This window comes from Electrophorus electricus, chromosome 2 (assembly GCF_013358815.1).
Source record: "Electrophorus electricus isolate fEleEle1 chromosome 2, fEleEle1.pri, whole genome shotgun sequence".
NCBI classification, from domain to species: domain Eukaryota; kingdom Metazoa; phylum Chordata; class Actinopteri; order Gymnotiformes; family Gymnotidae; genus Electrophorus; species Electrophorus electricus.
This window is the reverse complement of record NC_049536.1, coordinates 23,327,738-23,354,625: the sequence shown is the minus strand read 5'-3', so window position 1 is coordinate 23,354,625 and position 26,888 is coordinate 23,327,738. Positions and strand designations below refer to the sequence as shown.

General features: G+C 44.2%; 1 protein-coding gene across 4 annotated transcripts in view; it reads left to right on the top strand.

The window, feature by feature from the left end:
• ppp3cb (protein phosphatase 3, catalytic subunit, beta isozyme) overlaps window positions 1-26,399 on the top strand; it is a 42,380-nt gene extending 15,981 nt beyond the window's left edge. For 2 of the 4 annotated variants that reach the window (XM_027017110.2, XM_027017111.2), the window contains exons 2-14: window positions 2,198-2,398; window positions 6,427-6,551; window positions 6,702-6,813; window positions 12,464-12,609; window positions 12,856-12,995; window positions 15,252-15,329; window positions 17,809-17,903; window positions 18,120-18,245; window positions 18,692-18,769; window positions 19,028-19,112; window positions 19,314-19,411; window positions 19,805-19,852; window positions 24,185-25,083. In XM_027017110.2, coding sequence (XP_026872911.1) covers window positions 2,198-2,398; window positions 6,427-6,551; window positions 6,702-6,813; window positions 12,464-12,609; window positions 12,856-12,995; window positions 15,252-15,329; window positions 17,809-17,903; window positions 18,120-18,245; window positions 18,692-18,769; window positions 19,028-19,112; window positions 19,314-19,411; window positions 19,805-19,852; window positions 24,185-24,363 — 1,511 coding nt within the window. In that variant the 3' untranslated portion in view covers window positions 24,364-25,083. Of the gene's footprint in view, window positions 1-2,197; window positions 2,399-6,426; window positions 6,552-6,701; window positions 6,814-12,463; window positions 12,610-12,855; window positions 12,996-15,251; window positions 15,330-17,808; window positions 17,904-18,119; window positions 18,246-18,691; window positions 18,770-19,027; window positions 19,113-19,313; window positions 19,412-19,804; window positions 19,853-24,184; window positions 25,084-25,162 lie in introns of those variants that run through there. The other 2 variants (XR_004775763.1, XM_027017112.2) reach the window with 2 other exon arrangements.
• The last annotated feature ends 489 nt before the right edge of the window (window positions 26,400-26,888 follow it).

The window sequence follows — 26,888 nt, the reverse complement described above, 5'->3', positions numbered from 1 at the left end:
TCTCCTGTTTTACAACAACAACGATCATTTTACACTATGCAATAATATGCAGTTATAATAGACATAAACAGAACCCCCCAACACACATCTGTTGTATGACTTAGTCGTGGTTTCGATAGTCATGAGGAAATTGAGGGCAGCCTGTGCTATGACAGCAGGTGTGTAAGCATTTGTGGCGCCCCCTACTGGCAAACAATTTAGTGTGAAGGGATTTTGTGTAGTCTGAATAGAGGACCATGTGATGTGTGTTCTTTTGAGGAGAATGGAGCAGGGTGTGTGGGGAAACACTTTGTATTTTGACAGCATCTCATGGCAACGTTTACTATGAGAACTCCGCTTACACTCATTGTCATACAGTGCTTGTTTGATGAGGTAGTGGTTGTTTTTTTAATGTGCACGAATCAGTACGTGTGTGTGTGTGTGTGTGTGTGTGTGTGTGTGTGTGTGTGTGTGTGTGTGTGTGTGTTACGATCAATGATGAGTTTCTCTGGCAGCATACCAGCCTTTGGCTGCTGTTGCCCCGGTAACACCTGTCACAGCTTCCTTTTCTTCTCACCTCCTTCTCCCTCTCTCCTTCACTTTTTCTCTCACTCTCACTCTTTTTTCTTTCTCTCCCTCTTCTCTGTGCCCTGGCTCTGTCGCTCTCCTTTCTTGTCTAGCTGCCTCCAGTTTTTGGTAGGTTGTAATATGCTGTAAATAGTGTGTGTTCAGCTGCAATGTATAAATAGGGGAGATTAGTGCAACCAAAACTGTTACTTTAAAAGAATAATTACTCAGGTAGAATTTAAAGTAGTAATTTAAAATAAAAGTAAGAACATATCTGGTAAAAGGTCTACGCAAGTAGTGAGTTATTTCATGGCATCTCATTTAAAAACACTGGGCAACAAAATATTTACTTTGCTTCACTTCGCTTTGACCCCCAAACTCTAATAGTTAGAGTCTACATTAATAATTATGCTGAATTTGAAATTTTTCAAAACATTTTATCAGAAATGTTTCTTAATTGACAGAGCAATTAAATTTTTTAATAAGCATATAGTATTTATTTGTAAATAAAGCCATTATTACACTAAGATATTCTGCGGTTTATTCACAGTGGGGGTATTCACATTGGGGTTTATTCTGGGTTTATTTACAGTCGGGTTTATTCACAGTGGGGTTTATTCTGGGGTTATTCACAGTGGGGTTTATTTACAGGGGTTTATTCAAAATGGGGTTTATTCTGGGGTAATTCACAGTGGGGTTTATTCTGGGGTTATGCACAGTGGGGTTTATTTACAGTGGGGTTTATTCACAGTGGGGTTTAATCTGGAGTTATTCACAGTGGGGTTTAGTCACAGTGGGGTTTATTTACAGTGTGGTTTATTCACAGTGGTATTTATTTACAGTGGGGTTTGATCTAGAGTTATTCACAGTGGTGTTTATTCACAGTGGGGTTTACTCACAGTGGGGTTTATTCTGGGGTTATTCACAGTGGAGTTTATTTCCACACTCATCTGGTAGCCTTAAAGAACAGGCTATATCTAGCTAGCTACTTTTCATCAATTTCATCATGTACCATTACACAGCGCTCCACATTTTGCCCAGTTTGATGTACATTATGTCTGTCAGTTTACCTCCTGTTATCTAGCTGGTTAACTTACAGAAGGTCATTCAGTGGTCATTTTTAGGAATGTCAGTGACTCAGTCAAAAAAGTCCTGGTCATGGAGTTGAACGAATTTGATTAAAATGATTTGACGAGGTTTGTACATCTGAACTTCACACACCTGCTGTGGCAGGATTTAGGTAAAGAATAGCCTTCTCCTGAATGATCTACTCCAGCATGCGAAAGAACAGATGACTAGAGGATCTCTCTCACAGACTTACAGAGGATGTTTCCAGAGTTCCTGCATTATTGTACTTTATTTATATGTGTTTAAATAAAAACGATTATTTACACCATTTCTGTTTCTTCATCGCCTCTTTCTCTTCCTCATTCTTACATCTGGACCATGCAGATGTCCTCAATCTATAATCAAACATAACATATTGAATTAATAATTTTTGTTGTGGGTTTTAACTAGCAGATATGGCCTAATAAATATTTTAAGACGATGTATGCCAGTGTGCCAATAGCTGCATTTTTTTTTACAGTGTTTCTCTCTCTCTCTCTCTCTCTCTCTCTCTCTCTCTCTCTCTCTCTCTCTTTCCGGGTAGCGGTCCCTTTCCCGCTGAGCCACAGACTGAGCATGCGGGAGGTGTTTGACTGTGAGGGCAAGCCCCGTGTGGACCTTCTGAAGGCCCACCTCACTAAGGAGGGCCGTGTGGAGGAGCCTGTGGCCCTGCGGATCATCAACGAGGGAGCTGCTATCCTCCGACAGGAGGAGACCATGCTGGACATCGAGGCCCCAGTTACAGGTCAGAGACACGGACATGTGGGCTACCTGGACGTTTTAATCTGCTTTACTGGATATAACACAGACCTGAGTCACCCTGGTGAAGGAGTATTTATCCGCACCATGCTAGCCATTATATCTGTATTTATGTGTTTTAAATTTTTTATTTATTCTTATTTCTTTTTAGTGTTATTTATTTTATTTTTTAATTGTGTTTTTTGGTTCTGTTTAAATATCACAACAACAAACAGTGGCATGCAAGGCAGGCAGCAATAGAGTTGCTCTTAAGTTGAACAAATTAGTTTATTTAAGGTCCATGAATGTAGGTAAAATCGTAACTGAAATGTTCAGATTCTGTGTTTTTTCATGTCAAAGAGAACAGCAGATACATGCACTGCAAGTGATACGTGATGTCATGTAAGAAAAGAAAACTGGTTCAGGAAGAAATCGGCACAAAGGAAACTGGTTCATGTATGTATTGGTAAGATATTTCATGTTGAGTGTGTACTAGAGAAGGGAGGGTAAGGAGGGGGGGTAGATGTCGCCGTGCCGATGACACAGGTGTAACAGAGTCATGAAAGAAGAAACAAAGCATCGCAGAAGAGGACGTGGCGCGGAAAGAACAGGAAACCAGAGAGAGGAAGAAAACGCACAATGATTGGGAGATCTGAAGAGTGAACACACTCATCTTTACTGATACTTGTCTATCGGTTGTTAAGAAATTTCTAATACAAGTTCTTGTCATGAAAGATGGAATGAGAGAAAGGGAGAAAAAAGGTGTTACCAATGGTTACACGTTGGCCCAGTATCTTTTCTCTGAGTCAGAGATTGTAGACAGATGCGACAGGGGCAGACAGGGAGAAACAGGGTCACAGGGCTACTGTGAAACGAGGCTTCTGGAGACTGAGACTGGCATTCGCCTACACTGTCAAAGACAGAATCATGTCCAGGACAAGATATTCCAGTGTGTGTTGATCTCACTGAAACAGAGAACTGAAAGTATCGTAAGGAAGACACAATCTTCTTCTGACTGAGAAGAACGTCACAGCTTGAGGGAAGCGTGGTAGGAACTGACAATATATTGATAAAATGGAATAGATTTCTTGTTTCAGGTACCTAATATAATTTACATAGTTAAAATACTATTTAGTGGTTAGTACTGTTGGGTTTGATTTGTGGCCTGGCCACTGTTTGTGAGGTGTCTGTACATTCTCTGTGTGTCTGAGGAGTCTGTATGTTCTCTGTGTGTCTGAGGAGTCTGTATGTTCTCTGTGTGTCTATGTGGAGTCTGTACGTTCTCTGTGTGCCTGTGAGGAGTCTGTACGTTCTCTGTGTGTCTGTGGAGTCTGTACGTTCTCACCGTGTGTCTGTGTGGAGTCTGTACGTTCTCACCGTGTGTCTGTGGGGAGTCTGTATGTTCTCTGTGTGTCTGTGGAGTCTGTACGTTCTCACCGTGTGTCTGTGTGGAGTCTGTACGTTCTCACCGTGTGTCTGTGTGGAGTCTGTATGTTCTCTGTGTGTCTGTGTGGAGTCTGTACATTCTCTGTGTGTCTGTGAGGAGTCTGTACGTTCGCACTGTGTGTCTGTGAGGAGTCTGTACATTCTCTGTGTGTCTGTGAGGAGTCTGTACATTCTCTGTGTGTCTGTGAGGAGTCTGTACATTCTCTCTGTGTCTGTGAGGAGTCTGTATGTTCTCTGTGTGTCTGTGAGGTTGATTGGTGTCTCTAAACTGGCCTTGTGTATGTGTGTGTGTGATTACTGTATGATTAACAGACTTGATTTGTGATAAGGACAGATTTAACACTGGCACTAACTATGTTCAGGCCAGTAAAGCTGCCATAACTAAACTAAAACGAACTGATTGGAAAATGTTTTTTTTAAATATTGAATATATACAGACATCAGAATAAGTGAAGAATAACATAACAGTGACAAAGACTCAAGCTTAGGATCTGCAAGAGAACAGGATTAGGCAGAATTTAATTGTTATAAAACAGATTTATGTCATTATTTCTGTTAATGAAAATATTCCTGTTTAGGTGAAGATGATAATGGATGTCCTCAGACATCGGTCTGATGTTTGAAATTATATACCAAAACATTTTTTTCATATAACGAGAATGTTCAGAATAGTCATTATGACATTATGAATTTCTTACCGACGGTACTGTATTGTCAGTGTGCCAGAAAAGGAATCAGCATATTAATTGTCAGATAGAAGAAGAATGTACATACGTTTTTGCCCTAACTGTTCCACTGTGGAGTAGAGGGGCATTAAACATTACAAGCAGGCACTTGCAGGCTTTGTTATAGAGACAAGCTGCTAATTGCCTGCCCTTTCAGACTGCATGATCTTTGACCCCTGACTCCACTGCCCTCTCAAAAAAACACGCTCCAGTTGCGCAGCTTGTCATTGGGGACACTCCGGTGAGATAACACTAGGAGTGTGTGGAAGTGGATGATGGGGAGGGCTGTGATATTGGGGGCTGGGAGCCTGCCCAGAGCCTTGGGTCCTCAAGAGGGCCTTCTGGGAATGTATTAAATATTAACTGAATATATTACTACAGTGGTTGCGCAAGTGGCGTGCACACACACACACACACGAGTCACCAATAATTATCAAGTGATAATTTGCTAAGGGGATTTACTAAGGGTTAATGGATATATCACAGTCATCATTAATTCCAGTCTTTGTTTTTACTTTTCTCCATCTCTAAAATGGAGTTCTGGCCATGTACCATGTTCCAGTAGGTCTTTTCCTAATAGCATAACTCCACACAGCCTGACTACAGAATCAAACATTTCATCGTGCTTCAAATAAACTGCTAAGCACCTAATTCTATTACAGATGGTGCAGCATGTCCACACTGTACCTACTCAACACTGTCCCTACTGTATCTAATCAACACACTGTCCACACTGTACCTACTCAACACATTGTCCACACTGTACCTACTCAACACTGTCCACACTGTATCTAATCAACACACTGTCCACACTGTACCTACTCAACACACTCTCCACACTGTACCTACTCAACACATTGTCCACACTGTACCTACTCAACACTGTCCCTACTGTATCTAATCAACACACTGTCCACACTGTACCTACTCAACACTGTCCCTACTGTATCTAATCAACACACTGTCCCCACTATACCTACTCAACACACTGTCCACCCTGTATCTAATCAACACACTGTCCCCACTGTACCTACTCAACACTGTCTCTACCATATCTACTCAACACACAGTCCCCACTGTACCTACTAAACACATTGTCCTTGCTATAATGGGCTTGAGTCAGGAGCTTCAAAGCTTTTTTGAAGGAAGGCATCAAACTACTCATTTGGTCAACTCATGGGATATGGGGACATGTGGGGTCATCTGAATACCTGATGGGAGATTCACTTACTACAGTGATGATTTGGTTTGTTATGTCCTGCCTAGAGGAAGAAATATATATGCATTATTCCACATACTTCAGTGTAATATTCCATATACTTCAAACAGTGTAGTATTCCATATATTTCAGTGTAATATTCCATATACTTTAAACAGTGTAGTATTCCATATACTTCAAACAGTGTAGTATTCCATATACTTCAGTGTAGAATTCCATATACTTCAAACAGTGTAGTATTCCATATACTTAAGTGTAGTATTCCATATACTTCAAACAATGTAGTATTCCATATACTTCAGTGTAGTATTCCATATACTTCAGTGTAATATTCCATATACTTCAAACAATGTAGTATTCCATATACTTCAAACAGTGTAGTATTCCATATACTTCAGATATACAGAGTGCTTTCCCTGTGCTAAGAGATGAATAGATATTTCTGTATGGTATTCAGTATAGTACTGTATAATCTGTATAATCTATATAATATACATGTGAGTACAACGTACATATCAGAAATATCCACTGGCAGTTTATTTCTAACATTATGACATAGCCACTGTCCTGATGTGTGTCTCTCTGTGTGTGTGTGTGTGTGTGTGTGTGTGTGTGTGTGTGTGTGTGTGTGTGTGTGTATTGCAGTGTGTGGAGATATCCACGGGCAGTTCTTTGACCTGATGAAGCTCTTTGAAGTTGGAGGGTCGCCAGCGACAACACGCTATCTCTTTCTGGGGGACTATGTGGACCGAGGTTACTTCAGTATTGAGGTGAGGGCACTAGGGTTTCCTTTGCCACTCACACTGCTTAGGTAGGTCTAGGTCTAGCAGAAATCCTTTTGAAATCAATGTGTTGATGAGCGAGCTCAGCTCTTTAGGTAATTTGTGTGACCTTTCGCCCTCTTTGTCTCTTTCTCTCAGTGTGTTTTGTATCTCTGGTCTCTCAAAATCCTCTACCCAAAGACATTATTTCTACTACGGGGAAACCATGAATGTAGACACCTGACTGAATATTTCACCTTCAAACAGGAATGTAAGTATGAAGCCACACAGTGGTCATGGGTTTCTTTCTTCTCTCATCCCTCCATCTCACAACTTGTTAACCCAGAGTGTATTCCTCTTAGTTCCACTTCCTGTTTATTCTGTTTTCCTCTCCACCCCTCAATCTCCCCATCCATTACACATCCATCCATCCATCCATCCATCCATCCATCTATCCATCCATCCCTCTATCCATCCATGGTCTCTTCCTCCCTAGCACTCTGTTCTCTTCTCTCCTGTATTGATATCTCCTGAAATCTCTCCCGAGTGCTTCCCTCATCTCTTTATGTTCCTCCTCTTTTTTCTAGTTCGGTATTTTCTCCCAGAGCTGCTTTCCAGATCAGCCCCTCTCTAATAACAGACCGACAGACAGACAGAGGGAGGGAGGGTGGAAGGGGGGGATGGAGATAGAAAGAAAGAGCTAGAGAGAGAGAGTGATTAGCAGCAAATTAATTTGCTCGTTAATGATTGGCCAAGGGAGTCAACGACTGTGATTTCCCTGATGGGGACAGTAAGGAGTGGGTGCCCTCCTTTTCCATCTGCCAAGTATCAGAACACACACACACAAAGGCACACACTCACACACACTTTGTAGGACAAACTCATAGCCTAAAGAGGTCTGCCCCTTGTTAAAGAGACCGCCACACTGCAAGAGGGACAGTAGAGTCAGTGTACAAGGAAGATGAACTTTCCTAAGGAAACACCCTTAAACAACTTTAACAGCTCACCCACATACAGCATCACCCACACATAGCCATCAGCTGGGGGGGGGGAATAAATATATATATTTATATATGTGAATACAACGACCCCCTCCGGCCACCAGAGGGAGGCCTCGAGTCAAGCACACCACTAATCAGGCTTAAATAATAGGCCTATATAAGCCCAGTGACCCAGTCACTCAGTGCTGGGTGTTTGCCAAAGTTCTGAGCCAAGTTCCTAGACGGTAACATTGGGTCGGTGAGCCCTTGTGCTACACCTCATTTCTGCACTGCAAGGGTGTCTGCACTGTCTTTCTTCCAAGGCTCCTCCCTGTTTTCTGGTTTTGTTTGGGAAGTTTTAGTTTGGTTTTCCACCAGGGCCTCAGCGAGGAGCTTAAAGACGAACTGGTCCACCGTGATACTCCCGCCTCTCTCGACCACCTGATCAATCTGGTATTGCGTATTAACAATTGCGTATGGCAGAGGCATACGGCATATGGCAGAGGGGACCAGAGATCAGTCGAGTCTCTTGTGGAGCTCCGCGCACCCTTAGCCCTGTTCACGTGCCTGACAAAGCAGGGGGAGTCCGGATCCCAGCCAATGCAGCTCGGACACACCCGCCTTTCCTGGTATGAGCGCGACGCTCGGATGCGGGAAGGGAGGTGTCTGTACTGCGGAAGCTCAGGTCATCTCCACCCAGCTTGTCCTGAGTTCCAGGGAAAAGACAACGTCCGTCAGGGGAGGGAGGACCTCTGATGGACTCAACCAGTCCTCCCCGAGCTCAGGGGTTATTCCTCAGTTACACAATGGCTTGGGGAACATCTGAAACACGTCTCCAGGCATTTGTGGACTCTGGGGCAGCGGGCAACTTTCTCAAAGCTGGGTTGGCCAACAAGTTAGCCCTGCAGCTGGTCCCACTGGATGAACCCTTACCCATTGCTACCATCGATGGCCGGTCCCTTGAGCCAGGGGTTGTTAGTCATCAGACCCGTCCAGTTATGTTGCGAGTCGGCACACACACACCGAACACATAGTACTGTTAATTATCCATGCTCCTGGCTTGCAACTGATTTTGGGGTACCCCTGGCTTCAGTGACACAATCCTCAGGTAGACTGGTTGAGCCGGTCAGTGCTGTCTTGGGGTTTGACGTGTCAGACCTCCTGCCTTCAGCTACCCAAACCTTGGGGCTGGGGCTGGTCACAATCCCAATAGTCCGGACCTGTCTCAAGTGCCCCAGGAATACTGGGACCTTAGGGTGGCATTTAGCAAACAGACGGCCCAGCTATTGCCCCCCAACCAGCCATATGACATGGCCATAAACCTCCTCCCGGGCTCCAGTCCCCCTAGAGGCTGCTTATTCTTCCTTTCGGGGCCTGAACGTCAGGCAATGGCAGAATATATCCAGGAAGCCTTAGCCTTAGGATTCATCCGGCCATCTGCTTCCCCGGCTGGCGCGGGGTTTTTTTTTTTTCAGGAAGAAAGACGGCGGGTTACGCCTCTGTATAGACTACCAGAGCCTTAATGACATCCTTATATACAGCCAAACGGTAGACGAATATGTCACCCATGTTAGGCGGGTCCTCCAGCTTCTGCTCGAGAACCACCTCTTCGTTAAGATGGAGAAGTCAGTGTTCCATGTCTGTACCATCTCCTTTTTGGGATTTGTCGTCTCCCACAATAACTTGTGCATGGACCCCGCCAAGGTGCTGGCTGTAGAGAACTGGCCTAGACCCACCTCGTGCATCTGGTCCAATGTTTCCTGGGCTTCACGAATTTTTACCACAGGTTTGTTAGGAACTTTAGAACAATTGCAGCTCCACTGATTGCATTGGCCAGGAAGGCGTCGGGTTGGTTCTGCTGGTCCACCAAAGCACAGCGGGCGTTTGAAGAACTGAAATGCCGTCTGGTCAAGGCTCCTATTCTTCAGCTCCCTGATGCTGAGCTTCCATTTATCGTCGATGTGGATGCTTCTGAGGTGGGCATTGGTGCAGTTCTGTTCCAATGGTCTGGAAGGGATAAAAGACTGCATCCCTGTGCCTACTTCTCTCAACATCTGTCCCCAGCAGAACGGAACTACGACGTGGGCAACCGCGAATTACTGGTGGTCAAGCTTGCGATCGAGGAGTGGAGGCACTGGCTGGAGGGGGCAAAACACCCCTTCCTGGTCTGGACAGACCACAAAAACCTGGCCTACCTACAGCAGGCCAAGCGACTTAATCCACACCAGGCCAGATGGGGACTGTTCTTTGCCCGGTTTGAATTTACCTTATCATACCGGCCGGGCACTAAGAACATTAAACCTGATGCCCTCTCCCGCTTGTGGGAATCCTTGCTGCCTTCTGCTCCACCCTCGATCGTTATCCCCAGGGCCTGCATCATAGCGCCAATCCAGTGGGGGGTTGAGAAGGCAGTACGTCAGGCTCTATGTACCTAAGGAGGTTAGAGCTCGGGTCCTCGAGTGGAGACATGCATCCCCCTTTTTAGCGCACCTAGGAGTCACACGGATGCTTGAGTTTCTCCATCAGCGGTTTTGGTGGCCACGCATGGAACCCGATGTCCGAACGTTTGTTAACTCCTGCCGCACCTGCGCTCAGTGCAAGGACCCCAGGACAAGGCCTGCTGGTCTGTTGCACCCACTGGCTGTCCCTTCGTGTGCTTGGTCTCATCTGTCGCTCAATTTTAACACGGGGCTGCCCCCATCAAGGGGCAACACTGTGATTTTGGTGGTCATCGACAGGTTCTCCAAAGCCGGCTGCTTCATTGCACTGCCAAAACTGCCATCTGCAAAGGAGACAGCTAAACTGGCACTTACCCAGGTTGCCTGTCTTCATGGGCTGCCTAGCGACATCATGTCAAACCGTGGGTCTTAATTTACTAGCCGGTTCTGGTGGGCCTTTTGTCCATTGTTGGGGGCAGAAGCCAGCTTTTCCTCCGGCTTCCGTCCCCAATCCATCAGCCAGACCGAGAGAGTTAACCAGGACTTGGAGCACACCCTCTGTCTGGCCTCTTCCTGCCCATCCTCTTGGTCTGAGCACCTATTATGGGCGGAGTTTGTCCACAACAACCTGTGGCACTCCACCATTCGAGTGCCAATTTGGGTATGCTTCGCTGATATTTCCCAACCAAGACGCTGACGTAGGTGTATGGTCTGCTGAGCAGACAGTCAGTTGCTGCCGCCTAGCCTGGCGAAGGGCACGCAGGGCTCTCTTATCTGCTGCCGCTGCTCAAAAGCATTACTCTGACAATAGACGGCGACCAGCGCTGACTTATCGGCCAGGACAGCGGGTTTGGCTATCGGCCAATGCCTCTGCGTGGTTATCCCCACAAACTCGCTCCTCGCTACATCGGGCCGTTCAAGGTCCTTCACTGCGTTAACCCTGTCTCTTATCACCTTGCCCTTCCCCCGTCGTTGAGAGTCCACCCCACTTTCCACGTGTCTCGCCTTAGGCCCGTATTGTGTTCGGTGGGCCCCTCCGCCGGGTCCTTGCATGGTGGATGGTGTGCCGGCATACACGGTTGAGTGTCTCCTGGATGTCCAGCGGGTTCGTGGTGGGGTCCAGTATTTTGTGCACTTGGAGGATACGGGCCCAAGGAGGGTCCTGGGTCCCCTCCTGTCACATCCTGGACTCTGAACTCATTCAGGCTTTTCGGGGGGATCGTGCTGCTGGCCTTGGGACATCAGGAGCCGCCCCTTACGGGTGGGTCCTGTAAGGGTCAGTGCCAGGCCGAGGCCTCCCTCTGGTGGCTGGAGGGAGGCCTCGAGTCAGGTACACCACTAATCAGGCTTAACGCCCAAAAGCTGGGCTAGGCCTATATAAGCCCAGTGACCCAGTCACTCAGTGCTGGGTCTTTGCCAAAGTTCTGAGCCAAGCTCCTAGCTGGTAACTTCGGGTATTGAGGTCGGTGAGCCCTCGTGCTACACCTCATTTCTGTGCTGTGAGGGTGTCTGTGTTTTTACACGTCCCCTCCCCTCTCCAGTTTGCCACCTCAAATCTGTCTCTCTTCCAAGGCTTCCCTTAGCCATTAAAGTTCCTCCCTGTTTTCTGGTTTTGTTTGGAAAGTTTTAGTTTGGTTTTCCCCACTGCATCGGGGCTGCCATTCTTCCCGTGGCATCCTTTGTTCTCCCTTTTTCCACGCTCGGTGTGGTGTTTAGTTTTTCCTCTCGTTTTGTCGTGCTCCATTCCTTTTAAGCGCGATATACGCGCAGGTCATTTTATGGCCGCCGCAGTCTAGCGGGAGTTTGTTTGCCTCGCAGCAAAGCGGCTGGGGTTCAACTGGTTTTACCTGTTCTTAAATCTAACTGTTTTCACATGGGCCCACCATTATCCATTATTAAAACACAGTAGCTCACCCAGTAGGCTGTTGGTGCCTTCACCTATCTGTCCTGGGTTTGAGGCCCATTATTTATATATATATATATATGGTCATAGAAACAGAGAATGCAGATGGATGAAAATGATCTTGTGTGTGTGTATGTTAGGGAGAGCATGTAATGCTGTGTTGCTGGATGATACAGTGGTGTGACTGAACAGATGGGGGAGATGTGGGATGGTGAAGTTGACACAGTACAGATTGTCTCTCCCGTACACACACACACGATCTCTCCTTCTCTAACTCGATTGACAGTGCTCTGCGAAAGTGTAAATGCATGCAGGATCCCTGTGTACAAATCAGACTCACGAGACAACATGAAGCCTCAGAACATGTCACAACATTTGTCTGAGTGAAAACTTTTCATCTTTGGTTTTCTGAGTTCTCTGCCCATCCCCCCTCCCTCCACCAGCCTTGTCTTTTCCTTCTCCCGATGTCCACTGTCTCTCCCGATGTCCACTGTCTCTCCCGATGTCCACTGTCTCTCCCGATGTCCACTGTCTCTCCCGATGTCCACTGTCTCTCCTACTCTCGTGCTCACTGTGCCTTCTCCTCTCACTTTCTCTAAGGTAAAATCAAATACTCGGAGCAGGTGTATGACGCGTGCATGGATGCATTTGACTGTCTGCCACTTGCTGCTCTGATGAATCAGCAGTTCCTCTGTGTGCACGGTGGCCTCTCGCCTGAGATACACACACTAGATGACATCAAGAAGGTAGAGACCCACACACACACACGCATGCACACACATGCACCTAAACACACGCACACATACATTCCTTTTAAAACATTCACATTAGTGTCCACATGTGCTTCTGAAGGTGCTGTAGCCCTGTGGTTCCTGAAGAGGGCGATAACATATAGCTTTATAGGATTGTGTTCTCAGAGTCGTTCTTGGATGCCTCTACCCGTGCGAGCTCTCTGCTCCGTCCCTCAGTGCCTCTGTCCTTCTGTGTTCCAGCTGGACCGGTTTAAGGAGCCTCCAGCCTTTGGACCCATGTGTGATCTACTGTGGTCAGATCCTCTAGAGGACTTTGGCAATGAGAAGACCCAGGAATACTTCAGCCATAACACTGTTCGCGGCTGTTCCTACTTCTACAGGTGATGCACACTTGTGTGCTTCTTTGTGTGTGTGTGTGCACATGCTTGTGTGTGTGTGTGTGCGTGCGTGCATGTATGTGTATGTGTGTGTGTGTGTGTGTGTGAGTGTGTGCGTATGTGAGGGGATGCAGTCAAACAAGTGATAGAGAGTTATTGATAATTGAAAAATATTTTGCAAGTGCACGTATGAGACAGGGCGAGAGATAGTAGAGATAGGAAACAATTTGTGAAGACACAATATGGCATTTTTAGAGACACAATGTAGCATTTGTGAAACCAATTTTCATTTTATGAAATATATGGTAGATACCATATTATTTTTTTAAGTTGAAACCTTTAAAACTCAACCATCCAACTCCTTTGGAAGACAATGTAAATGTTTTTTTGTTCAGTTATATCTACATAGTAAAAACCTAAACTCTTAACATGTTTTATTAATGTTAGTAGCTGTTGTTTCCAGAATTAAAAGCTTGATGTGAAATTTCTGAAGCAAACATGGACCCAATCAATGTCATTATTGGTTTAGGAAATTTCATTAGGTGAAGAGGGTGTGTGAGGAGCTCTGTGCTCCAAGTGATCAGGTGTGGCATGAAAATGAGACCCTGCTGGTAACAGGAGTTATAAAACAGCCTAAACAAGTGGTCATTCTCAGCAAAAACACAGAATTCCCATGATCCCCCAGGACTCTGCGATCTGTAGTTACTATGACAACTGGCTACTACTGTCAGATCCAGATCTGCCAAGGGAGAGGTTAAGAGAGAGAAAGATAGAGAGAGAAAGATAAATAAATAAGGGCATTAGAGATGGAATGAGAAAGAGTGAAGAATATAAAGGAAAGGAGAAGATGGTTAGGAGAGAGAGATCTATTTCACACCACAGTAAATCAAAAGAGGGAGAGAGAGAAAGAGAAAGAGAGAGAGCGCGAGAGAGAGAGAGAGAGAGAGCCTGAGGCACTTGTGCTATAGCTAGCAATCTGACTGCTCTAATCTTATGAAATCTGCCAGAATCAATGAAACCTTACAAACTAGATAAAGATGTTTTCTGTGTGACTGTGATGAGCGAGTTATTTGGAATACATTTTGAATACATTATGAATACATTATGAATGCATTATGAATACATTATGAATACATTATTGTGCACAATACTACTGTGATTAGCTGTTTTATATGTTTTATATCTCTGACTTTTAAAAAATAATTCCATCACATGCTCCTGGCTGTGAAACCCCCCACCCCCAAAAAAGACTCTATTCTGGTCTGGGAAAAGACTAATTCCTCCTTATACTCAGGTTGCTAGGTGCTAAAATGTGTCAGTCATGGGATCTTCCTAGAAACTGGTCTCAACTTCCCAAAATACAGCGCAGTGTTAAGGGCGTAGGAAAACTCCCCAGAGAGATGTGGAATGATGTCAGTACAAGGACTATCCAGGTGTTTTGGAGCTTCTTTTGTTTTCTGCATTGATGAGCTGATTTAGGAGCTGCTAAAATACTCAAATTAATGTAAGTGTTGGATGGTATCTTTCACTTCATTATAACATTCAGTTCATTAGATAAAATTTGTACTTTTAAGTTCACTGTTCGTGTTGATAACCTGTTGATCTTCTGCTACAATGATCATTATCAATAATTAATTATTAAATTTGTTGTTATTATTATTATTATTATTATTATTAACATTTCATTATTAACAGTTCACAAACAAGCCTTAGTACTAGCAGTACATTTTATCTGAAAGTTAACCTTGGATAACTGGGCCTGTCAGACTCAATCAGATGTCATCTTTTACGTTCTGACCACACTGTGCTTTGGGGGGTTTCAATACCCAGGATGGATTTGAATTTTGTTGCAAAGGTGGTTCATGTCAAAAGAATGTGATGCCATCTCACAGCACTCATGCTGCCACCTTGTGGTTGTCAAAGAGCTGACAACAGGGAAAAACAGTAGGACAGTTTATGGGCAGTTGCCCACATGCCTAAATTTGTCACCATGACCCTCTAAATAAATGTCTTAATAGTGAAACCACTCTCTGTTTGAACATCTCAACCTTACATGATCACACTTCATGGACTGTCTGATAGACTGTTAAAGGCACCAGCCAGGCTGCATGTGAAACCTCAGAAACTCTCCCTCTCTTTCTCTTTCTCTTTCTCTCTCTTTCTCTTTCTCTTTCTCTCTCTTTCTCTTTCTCTCCATCTCTCCCTCCCTCTCTCTCTCCCTCCCTCCCCCCCCTCTCTCTCTCTCTCTCTCATCTACAGCTATCCTGCAGTATGTGAGTTTCTACAGACTAATAACCTCCTCTCAGTCATCAGAGCTCACGAGGCCCAGGATGCAGGGTAAGCGCATCACTGTTATATCCTTAACATTAAACCCCACATCACTGTTATATCCTTAACATTAAACCCCACATCACTGTTATATCCTTAACATTAAACCCCACATCACTGTTATATCCTTAACATTAAACCCCACATCACTGTTATATCCTTAACATTAAACCCCACATCACTGATATATCCTTAACATTAAACCCCACATCACTGTTATATCCTTAACATTAAACCCCACATTACTGTTATATCCTTAACATTAAACCCCACATCACTGATATATCCTTAACATTAAACCCCACATCACTGTTATATCCTTAACATTAAACCCCACATTACTGTTATATCCTTAACATTAAACCCCACATCACTGTTATATCCCTAACATTAAACCCCACATCACTGATATATCCTTAACATTAAACCCCACATCACTGTTATATCCTTAACATTAAACCCCACATCACTGATATATCCCTAAAATTAAACCCCACATTACTGTTATATCCTTAACATTAAACCCCACATTACTGTTATATCCTTAACATTAAACCCCACATCACTGTTATATCCCTAACATTAAACCCCACATCACTGTTATATCCTTAACATTAAACCCAACATCACTGTTATATCCTTAACATTAAACCCCACATCACTGTTATATCCTTAACATTAAACCCCACATCACTGATATATCCCTAAAATTAAACCCCACATTACTGTTATATCCCTAACATTAAACCCCACATTACTGTTATATCCCTAACATTAAACCCCACATCACTGTTATATCCCTAACATTAAACCCCACATCACTGTTATATCCTTAACATTAAACCCCACATCACTGATATATCCCTAACATTAAACCCCACATTACTGTTATATCCCTTACATTAAACCCCACATCACTGATATATCCCTAACATTAAACCTCACATCACTGATATATCCCTAACATTAAACCCCACATTACTGTTATATCCCTTACATTAAACCCCACATTATTGTGATGGAGGTGTGAGGCAGGATGAACAACAGTGCACATTAATGCACACGCACGCACACACGCGCACACACGCACACACGCACACATACACGTACACACACACACACACACACAAAAAGCTCAATGATCGATATAAAGAACTGGAAACAGGTGGAATAAGTACGAGGCCCGCGTGTGACGAGGGTGGGACTAACTGGACACGTGGCTGGAGTTAGGCCAGGGAGAAGGACAACAGAGAGCACATGGGGGCGGAGCCATGGAGAAGGACAACAGAGAGCACAATGGGGGCGGAGCCATGGAGAAGGACAACAGAGCACAATGGGGGCGGAGCCATGGAGAAGGACAACAGAGAGCACAATGGGGCGGAGCCATGGAGAAGGACAACAGAGAGCACATGGGGGCGGAGCCATGGAGAAGGACAACAGAGCACAATGGGGCGGAGCCATGGAGAAGGACAACAGAGAGCACAATGGGGGCGGAGCCATGAAGAAGGACAACAGAGAGCACATAGCACTTGGCGGCAGAGCCAAGAGCACATGGCTACGAACACAAAGAAAGGACAACATAGGAGACTGACATTGACAACAGGGGCACCACTACAAAACCCACATGACTGTAATATCTTACCATGATTTGCCCAGCATTAGACCACAAATCACTGTAAAGGTCTGTTCTGTGCTCAGCTCTGTTCTGTGCTCAGGTCTGTTCTGTGCTCAGGTCTGTTCTGTGCTTAGGTCTGTTGTGCAGTCATGTCTGTTGTGTGGTCAGGTCTGTTGTGCGGTCATGTCTGTTGTGTGGTCAGGTCTATGTATCGGGTAGTTAGCAAATGCAGTTATGAATGCTGTAAATGGCTTTTATTTAGCAAGACGTTTAGAAGGATGACTGTCATCCCCGCACCACGGAAGAAAAAAAAGTTTGAAATTTCTCCAGCACTCCTGAAAATGTCCCCATCACTTCTGAAAATGTCCCAAGTACATCTGCAGCTGACTAATACTGAAGCACTGTGGTTGGGATGACCTTGTGGTTGGGTGGAGACAGAACAGAAAACCGCCTTTTACCTCCTTCTCCGTACGTAATTCACATAAGGACACATCATTCTGGGCCAATATTTACAAATGAATCAGCAAGCTAGAGAGTAAACAAGAAATTGCCCACAAACCAAGCAGTGACAGCTCTTTCTAACCTTCAGTTCTTGTTTCTCACTCAGATAGAATAAGATCAGTTTGATTTGGCAGCCAATGGTGTCGTCCATGGCCTTTTTCTCAGTAGAAGGTGGTGAGAACCTGGCTCAGGATGGATGTGGCCATCACAGACTCTCCTTAATGCACGACAGCAAGGTGGTGGAGCAGTTACGCTACAGCCAAACTGCAAAATGCCACATCAGCACCCGCCGGCGTCGTGCACGTTCCTGCGTGTGTCTCAGGACGTTCCTGTGTGTCTTATCCTCACTCACATGTACCTCTGTCCCTGCAGCTACCGCATGTACAGAAAGAGCCAGACGACGGGATTCCCCTCACTCATCACCATATTCTCCGCGCCCAATTACCTGGACGTTTACAATAACAAAGGTCGGGGTCTTGTAAACACACACGCACGCACGAACACTTTGTAAGACACTTTCTCTGGTGTTATATTACGGCTTCATATTATGGCCAAACGTACCATTGTAACAAATACACACATCTGCTCGTTTACTATGGGCCTGACATAAGCTCTTGTAAACTGAGGACTCACTTGTGTGTGTGGGCCTGTGTGTAAATCTAACTGTCTTTTTTTTTTTGCAGCTGCTGTGTTAAAATATGAGAACAACGTGATGAACATTCGCCAGTTTAACTGCTCGCCGCACCCCTACTGGTTGCCAAACTTCATGGACGTCTTCACCTGGTCTCTGCCCTTCGTAGGAGAGAAAGGTGTGATGCCTGTCATGTTGTGCAGAGTCTCAGAATGTCTTCAAAAAAAGAACAAACCAAAACGTCCAGCTCTGTCTGGGACTTTCCTGTCCCTAAGAACTGGTCTGAAATCTGGGAAGCATTCAAAATGAAAATGCTCTTTAGAAACATTTTAGAATGATCCTCTATTGTAATGATTTAGCTGAATACATTTTTAGTGCAGTTTAAAGGGGCATTTTGGTGCTTTAGTGTAAACATCAACAACATCTGCATGTGAGTCCGTGTGCGTCCATGTGAATCTGTGTGCTATAACACGTTCATCAGTGCGTGGGCCTGGAGAGCTAGGGAGCAGACTGCTTCTTCCCCAGGCCCCCACTCCAGGTTTTCAATAAAGCTACTTAGTGCTGTACATACTCTGAGTAAGATGATTTTGCCCTAAAGCCTCTGACCTTTTGACCTCTCTACAGTGACAGAAATGCTGGTAAACGTCCTCAGCATCTGCTCGGATGACGAACTCATGAACGATGGCGACGAGATCTTTGATGGTGAGGACAGACGTGGTATTTTACGATAATTGAAATAAGATTATCCTGAAGTTAGCATTAAAATCTCTCTTTAGTGAGGTAAAATAAATGAAGAGGATTTGGGACACATAGATGAAGTCTTATTGCACACGGTAAGAGAGTAGTGGCAGGAAAATTAAATGCAATTTATAGAACGGAAGCAGTCTGAGAGTAGCTGTGTTCCTTGAAAGAGTTAGTTGGCCAAGTCGGAAAGCTAACTGTGTGTGTGTGTTCTCTCAGCTAATGCAGCAGCGGCTCGTAAAGAGGTGATACGAAACAAAATTCGTGCCATTGGCAAAATGGCTAAAATGTTCTCAGTATTACGGTAAGTACAGGAAGAGCTATGCAGATTTGTGTGTGTGTGTGTGTGTGTGTGTGTGTGTGTGGGTTACGTGAGAATTCATAACTGTGAATAGAGATAGTTGAATGTGTATATATGTTATGCTGTACACAGAGTGAGTAGAAGGTGTGCTTGTGTGTGTTTGTCTATGCACGGGTGTGTGTGTGTGGTTCATTGCTCCCACAGTGAGGAGAGTGAGAATGTGTTGACTCTGAAGGGGCTGACCCCCACAGGCATGCTGCCCAGTGGAGTGTTGTCTGGAGGAAAACAGACCTTACAGAGTGGTAAGCAGCAAAGCCTCCACTTTCACTTTGAATGTCTCTCTCTCTCTCTCTCTCTCTCAATCTCTCTCTATCTCTCCATCTCTCACTTTCAGTTTGACTGCTCTTTACATTCATGTAGTTGTTAGCCTATCTCAACATCTCTGCCATACCTGTGCGTGCACCCACACACACACACACACACACACACACACACACACACACACACACAGACCTACTAATCAGCTAGCGGTGCCACTAACGCTAACTGCTGACTGCCTGGCCTTGTCAGCGGACTGGTGGCGGGTCGTGCTATGCGCATGGCTGCCATAGTAACGCTCCTCCCACCCCTCCTTTCTTTGTCTCCCCGTCTGTCTCTACGTCTGTCTGTCTGTCTGTCTGTCTGTGCTTTCTCAGCTACCATCGAGGCCATTGAAGCCATCGAGTCAGTTGAGGACGGAGAAGGTAATCACCAGCCTCCCTCTCTCCTTCTCTCTGCTCCCTCTCTCCCTCCCTCCCTCTCTCTATCTCTCTCTTTCTCTCTTTCTTGCTGTGCTGCTCATAGCCGCTGCCTGTCTGCGCTAGCCGTCTAGCTGGTGTGTGCAAGCTAATGGGGTCTGCGGTGACTATGAGTGGTGAGGGCCTGAGTCATCTAATGTTATCACCCTCACTATCAGTCATAGACTGGATGGGTCACACACTCAAATGCACATTCGCACACTTACACGCTCACTCATACGCTCACTCACACCCACACGCTCACTCATACACTTACACGCTCACGCACACACTCACTCGCACACTCACTCATATATACTCATATATACGTGTAGAACTTAAAGGGAGAGAAGGAGCATATAGTGGTGAGGTTGTAGACTGCTGCAAACTGAATAGCCTCAATCACCTTCCCGTTTCCAGGTGTGTAGTGGGACCTACGGTGGCTGTCAGGGGTCATGCTGCTTCCAGAATCATATTATTATCTACCACCACGCTGAGTAGCAATAATACGTCACGTGGTGGGGTTACATTACACAGATATTTAGAAAGTGTAATATAGTTATTTAGTCTGTAAAACTATAAGTTATAGCTTCCATGTAAGTTAGTGAATATTAGTGTTACTTTTACCATGTTGTTGTAATGTTTTATTGCTAATTACTGCCAGCTGCTTTGCATATACTAATTACAACATTAGTCAAGTAATTGTGAAGCGCAAGTTTATTAGAGGTATTTAATCTGATTGTGAGATAGTGGACATATTTTTTTCTCCATTTCTAGAGTCGAAAACAGGTTAGACTACCCAGAAATGTTACAGAGGTTGGAGACAGATATTATAGATGAAAATAAATGAATGGAGAGAAAGAAATAAAGTGTGTGACTGGAACTGAAATCAAGTGACAGAACTAACATGGAATCAAAACATTGGAGACCTCCAGAGCAGTTTTGGTTTAAAATTACACTTAGATTGGTCAGATAATCATAGTAATATCACAGGGGTTTCTGTTCCAAATACCAGAGATAGCTGAAATTCTAGGTTTGGTGCTTAAATGTAAAAGTGGAATTCCAGAAGTAAATTGATATTTGGCACAGGAAAAAGGTGACTTCAGGATTCCCACAGGTCTATTTCAGTCAGGGGGATTTGAACAATTTTTGGGACATACATCTCTGCCCTGTTTTCATCAGAATACACCAGACACAATCAGACCTGATCAAAACGTACAGAGTCTCTTAACGAAGCTCAGAGCAGCACATTTGGGGAGCTCTGAAGGGCTGCTAACACTCCTCGTGTTACTAACGGAAAGGGTCACTTGTGGTGCTTCCCTTAAGGGTTAGAGAAGGGAAAAAATGGAAGTGTGGGAATTATCAGCTTCCTCTCCACCTCCTCTTCCTCTTCCTGGGACGAGTAGCATTTTAGTTTCCATATACGTATCTAAATGTTTCCCACATTCACCATATCACATGAGTGATTGTTATAGTTGATTTTTCCACACACTTTTTTTTGTTGTATATTCCATTTTTTAATTTTTCCACCCAATTTAGTCTTATCCAGTTCCCACCCATCAGGTAAGTCTCCCTTATCACACAGCAGCAGCCAATCAGGGAAGGTGAGGGAGGTCACACGCTTCCTCCAAGGCACATGCAGCAAATCACCACATCTCTTCAAGCTGCGGCTCATGAAACATCAAGGGGTGGAGTAACACACTCAGTATCACACTCAGCTTTCTGATCCTGAGCTCACAGACACCCGGGATTGGCCAGTGTCACTGTGATAGACAGGGCAGAGCGAGTGAGTCACGCTTCCCTCCCTGATGTTGTCATCATCAGGGATCAAACTCACAGACTCCCAATGACAGGCAAACACTTTTCTGTCATACTAGCCAGGAATCTCAGTGCCCGTTTAAGAAAGGTGCCTTGTTTTTCTGTTCATTACAGGTGACAATGTTCAATACAGCTGTGTGGTCAGTAAATTCAGTGAAATGTCAGGAAACATGACATTTGACTTAGAGTGGGAATCCTGTTACTTGTGTTGGTAACTTTGCCCGTGGCCATGTTCTAGCTAAAGCTATCAAACAACAAATTATAATTAGAATGATGCACTAAATTACCTGTCCAGCAGAAAACAGGAGACTTCACCTGCACTCTGAAGTAATTTGTCCCTCTGGGAAAGGCCACACCAGTGTTTCTCCTTCTGGGAAAGGCCACACCAGTGTTTTTCCTTGTTTTCCAATGTCACCTGTCCCAATTTTGTTTTGCTTCGTCATGTTTTCGCTGCTGTAGAAACACGGTGACCTCGGTTGGGACAGCACCTGCTCCCTGTGTAGATATAAAGGGCTCATTCTGAACGAACAAAATTAAAAAGATGCATCGTTACAGGTGATCACACACTTAGTAAAACATGGTTTTATACACCATGTTCCATTTCTGCTAATAATCCCCAAATCTTACACACTTCACTTTAGGCACCTACTGTTTTGAAAATAAACTGCTTTCACATCCAGTTTAGGTGTGTGTAGGTATGTATGAGTGCAGATGTGTAGGTGTGTAAGTGTGTGTGTGTGTGTGTGTGTGTATTAAGTGGATTGTACATAAGAGAATGAAGTTGTGAATGAATGCATGATGTGAGTGTGAAATTATCTGTGTGTGTGTGTTTGTGTTTTTGTGCGTGTGTGTGAGTATTTTAGTGTCTGTGTTTGTGTGTGTGTGTGTTTGTGTTTGTGTGAGTGTGTGTATTTTAGTGTCTGCGTGTGTTTGTGTTTGCGTGTGGATGTGTTTGTGTGCGTTCGTGTGTGTGTATGTGTGTGTGTGTGTGTGTGTGTGTTTGTGTTTGTGTGCGTGTGTGTATTTTAGTGTCTGCGTGTGTTTGTGTTTGCGTGTGGATGTGTTTGTGTGCGTTCGTGTGTGTGTATGTGTGTGTGTGTGTGTGTGTGTGTGCAAATATGTGCAGTTCTCATTACATGATTTAGCAGAACCTGTCGTGTACTAATGTTTTGATTCCATGTTAGTTCTGTCACTTCTTGATTTCAGTTCCAGTCACACACTTTATTTCTTTCTTTCTCTACATTCATTTATTTTCATCTATAATATCTGTCTATAAATCCTTTTAGTTTTCACACAGTAAAAAACAAACACCTGGTTTGAATGAACTCAGCAATAAAGGTCTCTGGTGAAGATTTCTGATGGAATTTGCTGCCATTTTTCTTCAGTAGACAGCTGCATCACTATCTTAACCATATACAGTTGCCATCTTTGCATATATACATAACATGATATAACAACAAGAAGAGCTATAGTGAGAAATGACCATTATTCATGTACATTTAATATTTGCACCTGGTTTGTGATCATAATGATATATAAACATAATGTCCTGGCAAAATCTGAACTTATGTGCCTTTAAATTTCATTGTAATGCAGACATGCTTAGCTTCATATTATCTGAACACTAATGATGTTCAGAAATAATGACTGTGTTATTGACATATAATAGAGTTTGTTTAAAGGTGTGGAGGGTGGGAGTGTGTGTGTGTGTGTGCAAATACAAATTGGAAAGGCAGTAGCTTGCTAGTGTGTGGGAGGCAGGATCTTTTGACACGCTGGGTGGTGTTGAGGGTGGTGTTATTGGTGATGCTGAGGGTGGTGTTGAGGGTGGTTCTGAAGGTGTTGTTAATAGTGGTGCTAAAGGGTGGTGTTTAGAGTGGTGTTGAGGGTGGTGTTAATGGTAGTTTTAATGGTGGTGTTGAGGGTGGTGCTGAGGGTGTTAATGGTGGTAAACGCCAGGCGGTGTCATGTAACAGTTCCAGTCTTGACCTCTTATGACCTCCTAGTGCTTGGTGATGCCACTGTGTGGGACACTAAGTCAGGAATCTAAAGTGACCTTGGTAAAGTTCAGAGCAGCACTAGAAAAACATTGTGTTGATAATTGGGACAACAAAAAATTTGGTTGGTCCCTTTACCTGCGTCACTCCATGTATGTGTGTGTGAGTGTGTGTGCGCGCTTGTGCTTGTGTGTGTGTGTGTGTGAGTGTGTGTGTGTGTGTGTGTGTGTGTGTGTGTGTGTGCGTGTGCTTGTGTGTGTGTATTTGTGTTTTATGTGCAAGTTATTCTGTTTGTGAAAATTTGTAGCGTTGTTTATAGTTTATAGCTATCCTATAGCTATAGGAAACAGTTAATGTCAGTTTATATGTTTTGCCGAGTTAATCATATTAGGTTTTAACTTAGTTTTTCTGTTTGTGTGTCTCTCTCGTACCCCTTTGTTTTGTCTCTCTTCCCATTTCCCTCTGTTTCTCTTTCTCTATCTAGCCATCCGTGGCTTTTCTCCACAGCATAAAATCACTAGTTTTGAGGAAGCCAAGGGTCTGGACCGCATTAACGAGCGCATGCCCCCGCGACGCGATGTCATGAACACCGTGGGCCTCTCCATGGGCCGCATGAACATGGCCGAGTCCAACGGCACCGACGACAACAGCAATATCCAGTGACTCGTCCTCCACTCCGCCCCCTGCCCCTCCCCCTGGCCTCTGTGCTCACGCCCTGACACTCCCCTTGTTCCTCCGCTCACTCTGCCACCGCTCCCGCGCTTTCCATCACTCTCTTTTCGCTCTGTGCCCGGCTGCAGGGTGTGACGTGGACAGCCCGCTTAGCATGCCGTAGGGCAGCGGGAGCAGGACGCAGGATGCGGGATGCAGGATAGTCACTTCAGTCGCCATCCGGAGGGAAAAGGCAAAATACAATTAATAGTGGGAGGATGTCCTGTGTGTGTGTGTGTGTGTGTGTGATGATGATGATGATGTGTAGGAGAAGGAGAATGGGAGAGAAGGGAAAGAGATGAAGAACAGAGAGAAAAGAGTGTGTGTGGGTTGCATAATGACATCTTAACTACAAACTGATAATAGGATGGTGGTGTACTATTCTCCTGGATGATTAGGATTGTTTGTTTGTGTGTGTGTGTGTGTGTGTGTGTGTGTGTGTGTGTGTGTGTGTGTGTGTGTGTGTGTGTGTGCACACGTGGGTGGATGAGTCAGTAATTACTTGGTAAGGAAGTAGGTTTTATCACTGAAAGACGATTCCTCTTTCTTTGCCTGCCATGGTCCAACAGACCCTGTGCTGTTCATTCACTGTCAGAAGAGTGTGTGCATATGTGCGTATGTGTATCTGCGGGTGTGTGTGTGTGTGTGTGCGCGTATGTGTGCGGGTGTTGGTGTGGGTGTTGGTGTGGATTTGTGTGTCTGTGGGTGTGTGTGTGTATGCGGGTGTGTGTGTGGGTGTGTGTGTGTGCAGGTGTGTGTGTGTGTGCGGGTGTGTGTGGGTGTGCGGGTGTGTGTGTGACTTGCAAGTGTTTTCTTTCAGTCCCTTGCTCTTCTACCACATTTTGCTACTAGTATTTAACAGATTATTAGTATCAAGTACTACTGACTAAACACGGGGACTTGACATAAAGACTTTGGGGTATGTTGACAAACGTGTGTTTTCTTGCTGGTTACGCCCCTTCTCCCACCTTCAGTTGCGTGCTCTTGTATACTCCGCTGTGGTAACGTCTCGCAGAGGCTGATGTAGGCACTCTAGCACTCTTGGAACTGCCTTCCTCCCCAGACTCGTACCCACCCGCTGGATTCCCGCTGGGGCGCCATGTGTTCCTTTACTGTTAACTTTAACCTGCTTCAGCTGAGGAAGACTGGTTAAGGGGGCCGTATGTCCTAGGGCTTGTGGGGATTGTGAAAGTTCACGTGGTGAAGGTTTTGTTTGTTTTTTGTTTTTTTTTGTTTGTTTTTTTAATTAATTAATTTATTAATTTATTTATTTTGTGGAAATGTACTGTAAGGTCTCAATCAGGTCCTGTCCTGTCCAGCTGCAAAAGACTGAACTGAGATCCAGCTACTCCTAACATGTGGGATCTTGATTTGTATATAAACCGTATATAAATATTTTTAAGGGATGATCATCACTTATTTATGTTTGTAATTTTTTTCTATTTAAGCTCATATTATTTATTTATTTGTGTATTTATTCACTAGCTTGTTTTTATTTGTTTGTTGTTGCTGTAAATTTCAGTTAAGCTCCTGTAAGGATTAAAAATTTTATTTTATTATTACGATTATAATTTTTTTTGTTGATGTACAGACGTTGTTGAGTGAGAATGATAATCTAATCTGTTTGGTAAGATGTGGGCAGACTAAGCATGACTGCATGGTTAACTCCAGCTGTACTACAAACAGGCACTGATCGTGTCCACCTTTTTAAGGACAAATATATTCTTATCTTTATTCTCCACAATATTCTTATTTATTATAAATACGCTTTCTGCTGGTTTCTTCCACTCTACCTGATCCTTGTTTGGTCGCTCATTGTGGTTTACTTTAACGAAAACTGAAGCATTTCATGAGTTATTTGTGATTCTCTCGTACTTTTCTCTGAAACTGAGTTTTGGCACTATGACTTCCTGATCTCTAGACAGTGTAAGCATGCCACATGGACAAAGCTCTTTTTTTACTCTTGAATAAAATATGCATGAACCTTTTCCATTTGAGTTGATGCAAACTGTATGGGTACCTTAAATGTACACGCACATTAATATATGACTGAACACATTAATATATGACTGAACACAAAAGGTGACACATCTTTTTATTATTTTTATTTTTAGAGTTGCATTACTCAACACCACATATTGTCTCAGTCTCAGGTGAATGTCTTGACTTGGCAGAATATCAGATATATATATAAAAAACTAGCAGAAATCATAGAAGAAGTTGGCGTGACCATAGTGGTGCTGCTGGTGGGGACATTTCCTGAGTAGTTTCTGCCTTTTATCCATTAATCACACATTAAGTTCCACACTAAATGTGCTGTAGCTTTTCTGGATCAGCAGAGAGAAGAAGGGGCTCATAGGTTTAGCTCCAGTTCCCAGGAAGCATATGTATTTACATTTACATTTTACCCCACACTTTTGTCCTCAAAGCAACTTACAATTCTGACTGAACACAACTCGAGTAATTGAGGCTTAAGG